At 38.5% G+C, this 13,630-nt stretch overlaps 2 protein-coding genes across 2 annotated transcripts; one reads left to right on the plus strand and one right to left on the minus strand.

Moving 5' to 3' along the window:
• The first annotated feature begins 1,874 nt into the window (after positions 1-1,874).
• LOC130989165 (uncharacterized) lies at positions 1,875-10,711 on the plus strand. Its single transcript, XM_057913103.1, has 8 exons — positions 1,875-2,251; positions 2,381-2,472; positions 3,300-3,444; positions 8,188-8,319; positions 8,463-8,612; positions 8,726-9,973; positions 10,053-10,180; positions 10,528-10,711. The coding sequence occupies exons 1-8, from the start codon at positions 2,189-2,191 to the stop codon at positions 10,664-10,666; spliced, it is 2,097 nt and encodes a 698-aa protein (XP_057769086.1). The 5' UTR covers positions 1,875-2,188; the 3' UTR covers positions 10,667-10,711.
• Positions 10,712-11,114: 403 nt separating this feature from the next.
• On the minus strand, positions 11,115-11,588 carry LOC130990794 (glycine-rich protein DOT1-like). The gene has a single exon (XM_057915027.1). The coding sequence runs from the start codon at positions 11,586-11,588 to the stop codon at positions 11,115-11,117; it is 474 nt and encodes a 157-aa protein (XP_057771010.1).
• Positions 11,589-13,630: the final 2,042 nt, after the last annotated feature.

The raw sequence follows: 13,630 nt of genomic DNA on the forward strand, positions 1-13,630 counted from the left end.
GTAACAATTTTCTCTTTTAGTTGGAAACCTCTTTTCAAACACATATCTTATCAATTGACTATTCATCTGATCATAATTGAACTTAACTAATTTGCATGTTTTGATAAACTTTGAGTAAGATTTTCATGACTTAAAATTAAGTAGTTAAAAGGAGTTATGGCCAAAATAATACACGAACTTTGAAAAAAGTTATACTCTATTTTCATCTGAACTTTCAATTAAGCCAAAAAATACATTAATTTATACTCCCTCTGTCCCGCTCTAAATGTCTCCTTTCTTTTGGCCACAAAGATTAAGAAATGTGTATAAAGTAGATAAACTGGGTATAAAGTAGATAAAGTGGGTTGGTGGAAATTGCTTAAATATTAAGTATAGAGAGACAATGTATTGCCAAAAAAGGAAATTGAACATTTGGAGTGGGACAACTCTAAATAGAAAATGGGACATTTGGAGTGGGACGGAGGGAGTATTTTTGTTGCAATTTTCGCCCGAGTATGATTTTCAGCTTAATTAGAGCTTAGTTGGTAGTCAAAAACTCACCTAAGGTTGGTCTAACTTCTGATGATGAAGAATATTTAGAAGTTCAGAGGTTTAAAAAAGCAAAAAATTAATATATTTGACTTAATTTTGACTGTCAACTAAGCTCTAATTTCGTTTAAAGTCAAACTTAAGTGAAAATTGCAATAAATATATAATTTATGTATTTTGTTACTTAATTGAAAGTTTAGGTGAAAATTACAATTTTTTCTAAAATTCATGTATTTTTTTGCCATAACCCCTAATTAAAACCATCACATCTCAACACCTATTCAATTATGTGTCAAATTGATGAGTTATGAAACTATTAGTTAGGATCTGCGCGTACTTTTTTGATAGAACATTTATCAGGACATAATCAACACATGATAAATGAACTTATTCTAGTCACTTGAAAAGTTAGCTCATATTTGCTAACTTATATATACTCCTCTGTCCCACTATTGTTGGCCACATTTTCATTTTGATTTGTCCCATTATTCTTGGCCATTTTCTAAAAATGGCAAAATAATTACCCTTATTCATATTTTCACCTACCACACTTACACACAAAATACTCTTATTCACCTTTTCACCCACCACACTTACACACAAAATACCAATTTCTTAATCTCCGTGCCGAAAAGAATGTGGCCAACAATAGTGAAACGGAGGGAGTAACTTCTATCATGTTTCAAGAAATGAAAATTGTAATTACTGTATTCCCTCGTACATAAATATATATTCACTCGAAACCAATAATATTTTAATGATCTGCATCTATTTTATCATATATTTATTGGGATGGAAAAAAAACCATCACACCAATCCCTCATTTCATGATAATGTTATCACACAAATCTCCACAATAACATTATCCACAATCCAAATAGAAAGGGAAAAAATCTACCTTAATTTTTTTTAACCAAAAAATTATATACTCCCTCCATCCCACTGTATATGAGACCATTTTTTTTACACAGAAATTAAGAAAAATGTATTTTATTTGTAGGTAAAAAATGAAAATATGTTTAAAGGGTAAAATCTTTACCAAAAAAGGAAAGAGTCCCACTTACCATGAGACGCCTTAAATAGAAAGAGTCTCTGATACATTGGGATAGAGGGAGTACTTTATTGAACGTATGAAAAAAGAGAGAGACTATTTTCTACCATTTTCTAAGTGAACGCACTATCTTAGCGAGAACCGAATGGAAGAAAAAAAAAACAATAGAAATCAAATCAAATATATGTGGTGAAAAGTGAGAAAATACAAAAAGAGATCGCCCACAATCCGCAGCTTGTCTCATTCACGAGCTGCTATGCTATGCGCCTCGTCCATAAAATCAAAGGAAAAGAATACATGATTTATGAAAGGAACAGCAAATACGATAATCTTCACAAAAATTGTAGTAATATTAAAACATAACCATCGCTTTGAATTCTCATTTTGGATGTAAGATTCAATTAATGAACAAGAAAGGGAAATAAAACTACCCACGCGGCCACTGTTGTTACCTCGTAAACGTACGTGGACACAAAATTCAAACCACTTCGCTTCACACTTTCTCCTCTCTTCTTTCCACTTCATCTTTTTTCCTCTTTTAAATCACATCAGAAAACTTTTTTCTAGCCGTCGATGAGTGATTTTAGGCGGGAAATCTGAGAATATAAAATGATCGAACCGTCGTCGTCGGCAGAATCGAGCTTCCGAGAGTTGGATGAAGTTTTCCTGCAGGTCCCTTTTGCTTTCACTGCACCTCAAACTCGATCATTGCTCTAATTTGTTGCGATTTTTGTAATTTTTTTTTAATTATTTATGGGAAGTTTATGATGTGTTGGATTCTTGTTCAACTCACTGGTGCAGACTCAAACACGGATATGGCTGGGAGAGCTTCTAAATTCGAGATTGGATGAGGATTTGCCTCTCCCCGATTTGCTTCAAGATGGAGAAATATTGTTAGTTATTGTGTTTTATGTTTCTTGGTTATTGTTGAAATTGGGAGGATTTCATTTTTGTTGTTTTTTCTTACCTATTCATTGTGTTCTTTTTATATGATTGTTGGTGTTGGATGTTTGATCAATTTAGTACCTTTTCTGGGTTTTATTTATCTGCTTCTTGGTATTTATTTACTGAGTTTAGATGCCAAAAAGGTTGTCATTAATGTTATAGTAGAAGATATCGGAGGCAACGCTGTACGATTCAAACGGGCAAAAAGTATTTATTTACTGTTATTAAGTGCTATCTTTGTAACTGAATTGTGAACGCATTTGTCCGGGATTTGGTTTATTTATGGCAAAAGAAACATGTGATTTTGAATGAATAAATGTTCTTATCTGTTGTGCTTGTCAAAATTAATCGATCCCAAGATCAATTGGGTTGAGGAATGTATCTGTGTTCTGCTTGCTTTTTAAGATGAACTTACTTGAATCAAAGGTTCGTCTGTTTCTCGTTGTGTTTCGTTTGTTCTTGAATTGGTGTGCTCTATCGTGAGAAAGTACTGATGCTGTTGAAAATTTGAAATAAGAATGTTGACTCCATTATCAATTGGTGAAACAACAGAATGTTGGAATTTGATGTGTATATTTTTATATATATGCACTTAGGAGATTGTTCACGTCTTCGGCTTTTCCTTCATACTGGAAATGTATGGTTTCCTAAACTCAGAAAAACAGAGCACGATAAACATTTGTATTGCATTTGCTAATAAGCCATTGAGTAGATACTTCATTATCTCTGAGAAACCTTTTTAAAATTCACTGATAATATTTTTCTGGCATTTTAGGTTTCAAGTTTCTAGAGTAGTGTGGGAATTTTTGATGACCAAATGTATGGAGGTCAGACATTTGAAACATAAATACGGTCCGTTTGCTTCTAAGAAGAGCAGTGGGAGGTACAGGCCTTACTCCAACGTTGATTCCTTTCTAAAGGTAATGCATCATTTTTGGGTGAACTTTTTTTACTTTTCTAGGCAATTGTGCTTTCAGTTTGTTTTCAGTTATACAGATGCTAATACTATTGACGTAATTTACTCCTTTTAAATCTTAGGTTGCAATTATTACATTCTTCTGGTTTGTCAGCTCTGTGCCTACAAACTCTAAACATTCTCTTTGCTTGGCATTTGCATGACATAATATAGAGATACTCTCTTGTTAAGAATATATATCTATAATATATCGTTTGTCAATTATCAAATGGAGTATAATAATATACTCATCATCTAAGATACCTTCAAGTAAACGAAAATTTGACATATATATGGATATACCTTATTCTCTACAAAGCACAAGAATCAAAGATCTATCAATGACCAAAGTCAGAAAAACCTACACTTCTAAGAGCACTTCCACTGTCTATGCTGATATGAGATTTACTGAAAAAATTGAAAGGCTGCCTTTCTTGTATAGATACATGTGTATAATATATGGTGCTTTTGGGTCTGATTTACTATGTGCTTTTTTATGTATATCAATTATAATCCTGTCAAGGCATGCTAGTTCCTTTATTTGCATGACATAATATATAGATACTCTCTTGTGAAGAATATATATCTATAATGTATCAGTTGTTGGTTGGTAACCATGTTGAGATGCCTTTGAAATACAACAAAGACCTCGACATTTAGGCAGTAATACATGAGACCTTTTATATGAGTATTATAATGCATGGAATATCATGAGATAACTTTCATCATTTTCTTCATTATGGTAGGCACGTTAAAATTATGCCTCAAAACATTCAGCCATGCAACTAACAGCATCAATGAATCTTAGTGATAGAGTAAAGGCGATTTATTGCTGGAAAACTGAATAATAATGAACTCAACAGGAATCCTCCACGAGGCCTACGGAAATAATTCGTCCCAAAATCCCAGAAAACCAAAGACCCTCCCTGACCTAATTCTCCCGCTATAAATAATAAAACCCAAATAATAATAAAACCCTAATCTGTAAGGCCCATGCAACTATGGGCCAGACTCCATCCAAAACAATAATAAAACGCTAAACAAAATAACAGACTCCAGCAATTAAATTAATAATTGACAACAGCACGTTTCCCTCGTGTATACACCCTCCATGGACGACGACCGCTATCAAATACTCCACCGCTCGAAACAGCCTTGTCCTCAAGGCTAAAGTAGGGAAATTGTCCTCGAACATCAGTTGTATCCATCCACGTAGCCTCCTCTGCATCTAACCCATCCCACTTGATCAAAACTTGCTCCACCGACTGGCCACTGCGCTCAATAGTCCGACGATCCAACACAATTTCTGGTAAAAATGGTGGATCCACAGCCATGAGATCCTCTGGAAGAACCGGATCCGATTGTACCACACCAACCGCCCTCTTCAATAATGAAACATGGAAGACCGGGTGAATTTTGGAACCAGGTGGAAGCTTTAAGCGATATGCAACAGAACCCACCCTTGCTTCGACTTCAAACGGCCCAAAAAAACGTGGCGCCAACTTGCGATTTTTGTTTTTGAACAACGTTGACTGTCGATAAGGTCGGAACTTCAAATAAACAAGGGAACCGACAGGTATCTCCACATCACGTCTATGCTTATTAGCTTCACGTACCATCCTTTGCTGCGCACGTTCCAAATGGTAGCGCAAATGCTTCAACACTTCATCGCGAGATGTCAAAGATTCTGCCAGAGACTGCACTCGAACTTCCCCAGGCAGAAATCGGCGCAGAACTGGTGGAGTACGACCATATACCGCCTCAAATGGTGTAGTGCCAGCTGCCGAATGGAATCCTGTGTTGTAACAGTACTCGGCCCAGGGTAACCACTTAGCCCATTGCTTAGGATGCTCCGATGAGAAGCAACGCAAGTAAGTCTCCAAGCACCTGTTCAAAACTTCTGTTTGACCATCTGTCTCGGGATGGTACGCTGAGCTCATCTTTAGAGTAGTGCCAGCCATACGAAACAACTCTTGCCAGAATGTACTAAGAAAAACAGGATCACGATCAGATACAATTGAACTTGGGATACCATGTAGGCGAACTACCTCGCGGGTGAAGATGTCTGCCACGGATTTCGCCGTAAAAGGGTGGCGAAGAGCTAAAAAATGACCATACTTGGAGAATCGATCCACCACGACTAACACACAATCCACTCCGCCTGAGCGTGGTAAACCTGAAACAAAATCAAGACTAATATCATCCCAAACTTACTAAACCATTTTGCTCCATGTAGTTCATCTAACAACTCTTGGATCACCGGAATGGGATATTTATCGGGAATGGTGAGTTTGTTGAGTTCCCGATAATCCACACAAAATCGCCACGATCCATCTTTTTTTTTAACCAAGAGAACTGGACTCGAGTAGGGGCTAGTACTTGGTTGGATAATGCCGGCAGCGAGCATTTCGGCTACCAAGCGCTCCATTTCATCTTTCTGCAAGTGATTGTAGCGATAGGGACACACGGAAACTGGTGGGGCCTCTTGATGTAAGGTTATCCGGTGGTCACTAGCACGCTCTGGAGGAAGCTCCATCACGGACGTACTGACCGAAGGGAATGCAGAAAGTACAGCTGCCAAGTCACGTCGAGCAGCCTCCGATAGTGACTCTGAGACCCCATACTGATCAAGAGGGGCAGCAGCATCCAGAATCAACAGACCCCAGCAAGTGTCTTCCGCTTCAAGTGACTTGAGTTCCTGATAGGTGCATGGTTTGCGAGTTAGAGTAGGATCACCCCGAATGCACTGTTGGCGTCCCTCAATCACGAACTCCATAGTAAGTGTGTTCCAATTAGCCTTCACATCCCCCAAGGTAGCCAACCACGACACGCCCAGAATTAAATCTATATTGCTGAGAGGAAACACATAGCATGATATCATAAATAATGCAGAGTCGATCATAAGGGGAACATTCTTACAGATGCCGCCGGTGTAAACACGGGTACCATCACCCAAAACCACCGAAAATCGCTCGGTTGGTTCAATGGCCCACTTTAACTTCCGGGCTACCTGTTCTGCCACAAAGCAGTGGCTAGCGCCACTATCCACCATAATTTTGAGGCGTGATGCACCGACATGGCCGAATAATTTCATGGTTTGGGGTCCATCAAACCCAAATGATGTCAACTCAGATAGGTCCAGAGATTGGAGCTGTGGCTGTTCAGGTTGTTCTGGCTCGGTCGGAATACTATCCTCCGACATGAATACGTCATTGACAGCGTCGTCTTCCAACTCTCCCACCATAACGTGTAGTGTGTTTGGAGGACAGCGGTGAGTCGGTCCGAATTTAAGGCCACATTTGAAACAAGTACCTGCAGCCAAGTGCTTCCTGTACGTCTCATCCGTCATGTTGCGGAAACGACGAGGAGGCCGTGGTGTCCAGGACGCGTGAGAGGAAACTGCCTGCTGCTGGGGTTGCAGCGTAGAAACAACCTGGGAAGAACGCGGCTGGAAATTAGACCGTGATGGAGGCGTGGGGGTAGTGGTAACCCGAAAAGAGGGAGAACTCGTTTGTGGAGTACAAACCGAGTCGAGCTTTCTTGCCATCTGGACAGCAGCAGAATAGTCTGTAATAGTTGGGTCCTGAATCATCATGCGAAGTTCCTTCTTCAATCCCCCGAGGAAAAAACCCAAGTATTGCTCATCCGAGAATTCCGGCAGCTGGGATACTCGAGCTTCAAAAGCAGAAATATACTCCTCCAGAGTCCCCGTCTGCTTTGTAGTAACTAAAGCTTCAAAGCCATTAATAGCAGACCCATCCCCGAAACGAATCAATAACTCGCGAGTAAAACGCGACCAAGTCAAAGTAGGGCAGCGTCGCAGCAACATCTGTATCCATGGCATGGCAGAACCGGACATAGCAATGAGTGCAATTTTAACGCGTTGATCAGTGGGCGTAGCGTGCACTAAAAAATATTGTTCAGCACGAGCCAACCAAGAGTGTGCATCGGACCCATCAAAACCTGGAAGGTCCATCTTGTGCATGGGTGGTAAAATCTCCTCCTCGTTGTGGTGACTCCCGCCCGATTCCTCGTCGTGTGGAGTATCAACAGAGATGGAAAACTTCTTCATCAAGGCATCAAGTTTGGTCTCCATGGATGAGTGGCGGGCTTCTGTTGACGCTTGGAATGTCCGCAACTCCCGAACGACGCCAGACAATTCCCCAATCGCCTTCTCTACATCCTCCAAACGAGATTCGGTACTTCGCATAGTAACCATCGTTCACCGCACCAATTTGATAGAGTAAAGGCGATTTATTGCTGGAAAACTGAATAATAATGAACTCAACAGGAATCCTCCACGAGCCCTACGGAAATAATCCGTCCCAAAATCCCAGAAAACCAAAGACCCTCCCTGACCTAATTCTCCCGCTATAAATAATAAAACCCAAATAATAATAAAACCCTAATCTGTAAGGCCCATGCAACTATGGGCCAGACTCCATCCAAAACAATAATAAAACGCTAAACAAAATAACAGACTCCAGCAATTAAATTAATAATTGACAACAGCACGTTTCCCTCGTGTATACACCCTCCACGGACGACGACCGCTATCACTTGGGAAATAAAATGTAACAGCACATCTTTCGAATTGAGTGATGTAGAAATACAAGTCATGTCTACAAAATTCCAATATTTTGACAAAGGCAGTACATTTGTCTCTCGATACTTTGGGCTGAAACTTTGATCTGTTATGTGTATTCAGATATGCAAAATTCTGGGATTGAATGGCATCGACCTTTTTTCACCATCTGATGTTGTGGAGAAGAGAAACATTCGAAAAGTATGCATTTGCATAAGAGCTCTCTCAAAAAAAGCAAGGTCTAAGCAACTGAGTGTAAGATATCTCTTATTAGTTATTACAATTATGTTCCTGTTATTTTCTGCCGTTTCAGCAACAACTGTTTCCCCAATTTTTGGCAGCATCTCTTCCAAATCGTTCCAGTCAGGCTCTTATTTTTAATATTTTCTTTCAATCAGGTCCCGGATTTCGACATGGTTATATACTCGGTAACCATGCCAACTGATATGGTAGGGGTGATAAGAAGGAGCTTAGAGTCGCCACAATGCACCTTTTCAAGTTCATCCAGTTATGGTTCACGTAAGGGCTCAAAAACGAAGCTGAAAAAGGTAGACAATTAGTTTGTTCTTCTAAGCATGAGTTACAAGTTCTTGTTATAGCCAAAATATGTGATAGATGCCTCCGGAAAGTTGCTAATTAGTGCTTTCTTGCCTTTATATAGAGCAATTTATATGCACCGGACATCAGAGATGATGACTCTAGTAGCTCAGACGAGTCAGATGAAGCAGAAAGCAGATACATGGGTGACAATTCCTTTTCATCTCCAAGCAATTTTGATAATGCTGATGGAGTGAATTCCGACATAGAAGATTCACCTGAAAAATGTTATATATCTGGACAGTATAGGACACAAAATTTCGTGGAATCAGATGCCAAATGCAAATCTGATTCTGACATCGACAAAGATACTTCTTGTTGCAGCGTTTCTAAGAAAAAAACATATGATGGCAATTCACATGTAAACAGTGAAGAGAGACAAGCCTACAGCAATGGTAATGCGGATGTTTCCAATGTGAACTTCACGCTCGAGAGTGACGATCCATACATGGGAGATTCTTCATGCATCGAGACGGGAGAAAATAATTACATTGCTAATTATTTGGCATTTTCAGATTTAATGGTTCATGCAACTGATGGCAGTAACTCTGTTGTTCGTGATGGGGAGAACAATATGTTTGATTTCTTTCTAAATGTCGATTCCCAAGGAGCGAGTTTCCACAACGGATCAGAAAGAGTGTATTCTGATGATGAAGATTTAGAGGTTTCTTCCACCACTAGTATGAGCTCTGTGTTGGGCCGGTTGCTCAACTTGGAGTTTGATAACCAGTTTGATGAGGATGATTCATCGAGCACGAACGTTCACTCTTCTGCATCCAAGGAGCTTGAGTCTAGAAAACTCTATAAAGATGCACCTGTATTATCGGAACCCCCAAAGGAGGGCACATTTCACACCCAACTATTCGATTCACAAGATGAATTTAAGATGGCACCAAGATTTCTAAATTGTGTGGAGTATTATCATCCATCACAGGACAATGGTGAAACGTCCATTTTGAAGCTCTCAAAGGATGAGTCATGTTGTAATCAAACCAGCAACCCTGCTGGGAACGGGGTCCATAGGGTTGTGTTGGATGCAAATGATGATCCGGAGAGACCTCTTTCTGGTGAAGATAATGAAAAAGAGATTGACGGGGCTATCATCCTTGGTTCAGATGAAGCTACGGTTGACAATGGGGGATTGGTCTGTTTAGAATTTTCAACCAAGAGTAAACTAGTTGAGCCATCTCAGATTGCTTCTGGTGACACCAACACATATAATTCTATTTTTCGAACAAATCTACATGAAACTGGTTCAGCCCGTGTGCAAGTCGAAGATAATATTTCTCCCACTGATGAAAATTGCGATCAGGTGATTATTTTCTACAAATTGTCATGCAACAAATTATGTATTGAACAATATTTAATATTTGATCACCTTTTTCACTCAGGACAAAAGAGAAAAGGATGAAAGTGATTCCCAGCTGCCTTCTACGAAGCCTAAGCAAAACCCATTGCTGAAAACAGTTGTCAAATGCACGGCCATTGCTGGTGTCTTATTTCTCTTGCTACACATCAGGTATGAGTCTTGTGATATATCTGTTGAGTTAATTATATGAAAATAGTCATGTCCATAATGTAAAGATAAAAATAGCCACTTTTTGGCTTAAAGTACTGTTTTGGCCTTAATTCACAAATTCAAGACTAAATTCACAACCGAACTATTCTTGGTTGTGAATTGCCTTATTTAGAGAGCAATTCACAAATAAACCTATTCCCAGTCTTGAATTAAAGGGTTACTTTGTATCTTTTTATATTAGTGACTAGTTTTTTATCTGTGCTATCTTGAAACGACTATTTATTAGTCCCTCTATATTGGTGTGTGAATATCTGTTCCTGTTGATGTAAGAATACATTCGATTGCAGAAAAAGCAACGCGCATAATGCACAAGAACGTCGACAAAATCCTCAGGCAAAGCACAAGGGGTTGAAGCCCTTGTCCGGGAAGCAACAACCAAGAAGTGTAGGGAAAGGTATATATCCAACAGAGAAGCTCAAGTTATGAAAGTAGAGTTAGGATGGTTGACATATCATATAGTAATTATCAAAATCGAATGAATGGTGATGAAGCTGAGTATAGTAATTGGAAAAGTAAAGGCTAGATAGATGTGGGAATTTTGAGATAATCAGATCATGCTGCCCAACCACACTGCTGCATGGCTTATGCTGGTATCCGGTTTTGATACGGAGTAATAGGTCTTAAGTTAAACAAACTCCCCATTTATGTTTTCATGCACAAACATAAATAAAAAGTTATAAAATTTTAATGAAGAGATAGAAAATAAAATATTTAAAATTTTAAATTTATTTTTGAATATTTTTATATTATATTAAAGGGTTAAGTACCAAATTCCCCCTATCGATGATCTCTATCAAGTACATGACCATATATTCAGGGTTAGAGCTGTTTACTACCTCAACGTGACAAAATCACATCAAATTCCTCCCCGCCACTAAACGGAGCTTAACACCGTTAGAAATGAAATTCTCTCTCTAAACAGATCCTTCATTTCATCTCCCATCCCAGAACCAGAACCACCGCCGTTTTCGTTTCCACCGCTGGAACCATATCCAGCACCACCTTGGCCCATGCCAGAGCCTCCACCACCACCGCTACCCCACCTTCCGCCACTGCCTCCCCCAAAATCATACCCACTACCAACACCACCACTATTACCAAATCCTCTGCCGCCAAACCCACCCCCACCACCATAGCCGTCGCCAAACCCGCCGCCGCCGCAATGGCCACCACCCCAACCCCTTCTAGGCCCAAAACCTTGACCTTTATTATATCCACCAACCGTCAAGCCCACATCCACACCAACATTTTCAGAGATTTGTATCCATTTTTCGGCGATAGAAGACAGAAACCTCCCCTCCATGACATCTTCAACACCTCCATAACCACAAGACAAGATCACAACCATAAAAAGAAAGCCACCAAGAAACTACGTAATTATGCGCCTTCATGATTTGCAAATTACAAGACAAGAGGGCGGCATTCCGCCATTATATAGGGCAACATATTTATGGTGATGGAGTGGAAGGTGTGAATAAGAGAAAATCAAAATTTAAAAACCAGAAATCCTAGATGTATTTTGATTTGGGGGAAGGAAAGAAAATAAGAAGTGAGGGGGAAGGAAAGAAGTTGGCCTCGCTGCGCCGAAGGCGGCGAGAACTGGTGCGCCCTGTATCGAACAAGGAAATGGGAAGAGGCCCGGTGGCGCAAGGGGGTATTTGGTCCCGTTTCTACCGTTCGATTTCCATATTAATTATATATAAAAAAATGAACAGCGTTATCGTCAGTTAAGTGGCAGGGGGAATTTGGTGCGATTTTGCCACGTTGGGTTAGTAAACAGCTCTAACCCTGACTATAGGGTCCTGTACACGATATGGACGCCATCGATAAGGGGGAATTTGTTACTTAACCCTATATTAAATTTGATATGCATATTGAATATTTTTTTTCATGAATCAAATTTGACGATGTTCAGAAAATAATTAAAATATTAAAAAAATAAAAAAAATAGTGAAAAAATTGGTGGGAGAAGAGAGAGAAAAAGAGAGGGAAAAATTGGAGGGAAAACACTCCTCTTTTATAGATTTCTTATTTTAAATTATCTTCCAATAATTTTATTAAATATTTTTTTTTTGTTTTTTCGGACAACTTAATTAAATTCCATAGATGTGTCGGTTCAAATTAATTTTCTACAATTCTATTTCAATTTACTATTTTCTCATTTTTTTACTAAAAATAATCGAACAGAAAAAATCAATATGTGACACTCTCTTATTCTATATCTATGCATATTGGAATTCGAGTATTTGGAATTTAATTCTACTAATATGTAATATTGTTATTCCACTATACTATAGTTTTATATAGTAGTCGGACAATGTGGCTAGTGTACGAGACTCTCCATAGTGTAAATGAACTAAGCAATTCGTGAGTTATTCAAAGTTTGGCTCAATAAAAATTTGTGTTAACCCGTTTAGTGAAGTTCGTTAATTAAACAAGCGAAATTTGAATAAAGTAGTATTTTGCTCGATGTGTGAGTTACTATTAAAACAAATAATTATTAACTAGATATAACTCATATGCTGTCTATATTATTTTATTATTATTATTCATTAGGAAATAAAAATGAATTAGTATTATAATTTTGAGAAAAATATCATAAGTTGACCATATTGATGGATTAAATCATACATTGAATTACTGCAGTGATAGTAATTCATTTATATTTTCTAACTTTTATTTTAATTTCACTATTTTTTTTTGTAATAAACTATAGTTTTATGAAATAACCAAAGAATGCGGCTAACTCACAGTTATAGTGGGGCTAATTTTTTTACAATTTCGGTGCAAAATACCTTTGATCCCGTGGATCTTACTATACCCAGCTCAACCCGTACACGTGATTCTCCCTTTGTCTTCCCCCTCTCTCTTGGCATAAATGAGCATAATTGTGCCAAGTGTACTTAATGAATGATACAATTGACACGAATTTACCCATTTTTACCAACGGTACCATCATTCAAACTTCATACATATTTGACATAAATAGGCATAATTGTGCCAAATGAACGTAATGAATGACATAATTGACACAAATTTACCCATTTGTACCAACTGTACAATCATAATCTGCGCGCCCCAACCCGAATCCAAAAACCCAACCCGCGCGCTAATATGAACTCGGTCCGCCCTAAGTATGGACAAAATAGTCCTAAAACATAAAAAATGGCCAAAAAATTGTGTTTTTTAGATGGGAGGCCAAATATTAATTTTCATTACTCAATATGGTTATGTATCTCAAAAGTTGACTCTTAATATTATCGATTGAATATTTGAAATTTAATTTACGAAAGACCCAACTCTAGTCTTAGTAGTATATGCCTAGACTGACCACCCTACATAGCTCAGTGAGCTCAATTGAGAGAATAATATGAAGCTCCAATAATAAGC

Source organism: Salvia miltiorrhiza, chromosome 6 (assembly GCF_028751815.1).
Source record: "Salvia miltiorrhiza cultivar Shanhuang (shh) chromosome 6, IMPLAD_Smil_shh, whole genome shotgun sequence".
Classification (NCBI taxonomy): Eukaryota; Viridiplantae; Streptophyta; class Magnoliopsida; order Lamiales; family Lamiaceae; genus Salvia; species Salvia miltiorrhiza.

Coding starts and splice junctions, on each gene's coding strand:
- LOC130989165 (XM_057913103.1), top strand. CDS start 2,189: ATGATCGAACCGTCGTCGTCGGCAGAATCGAGCTTCCGAGAGTTGGAT. Junction 8,320..8,462: donor CAAGGTCTAAGCAACTGAGT/GTAAGATATCTC, acceptor TCTTTCAATCAG/GTCCCGGATTTCGACATGGT. Junction 9,974..10,052: donor CTGATGAAAATTGCGATCAG/GTGATTATTTTC, acceptor TTTTTCACTCAG/GACAAAAGAGAAAAGGATGA.
- LOC130990794 (XM_057915027.1), bottom strand. CDS start 11,588: ATGGTTGTGATCTTGTCTTGTGGTTATGGAGGTGTTGAAGATGTCATG.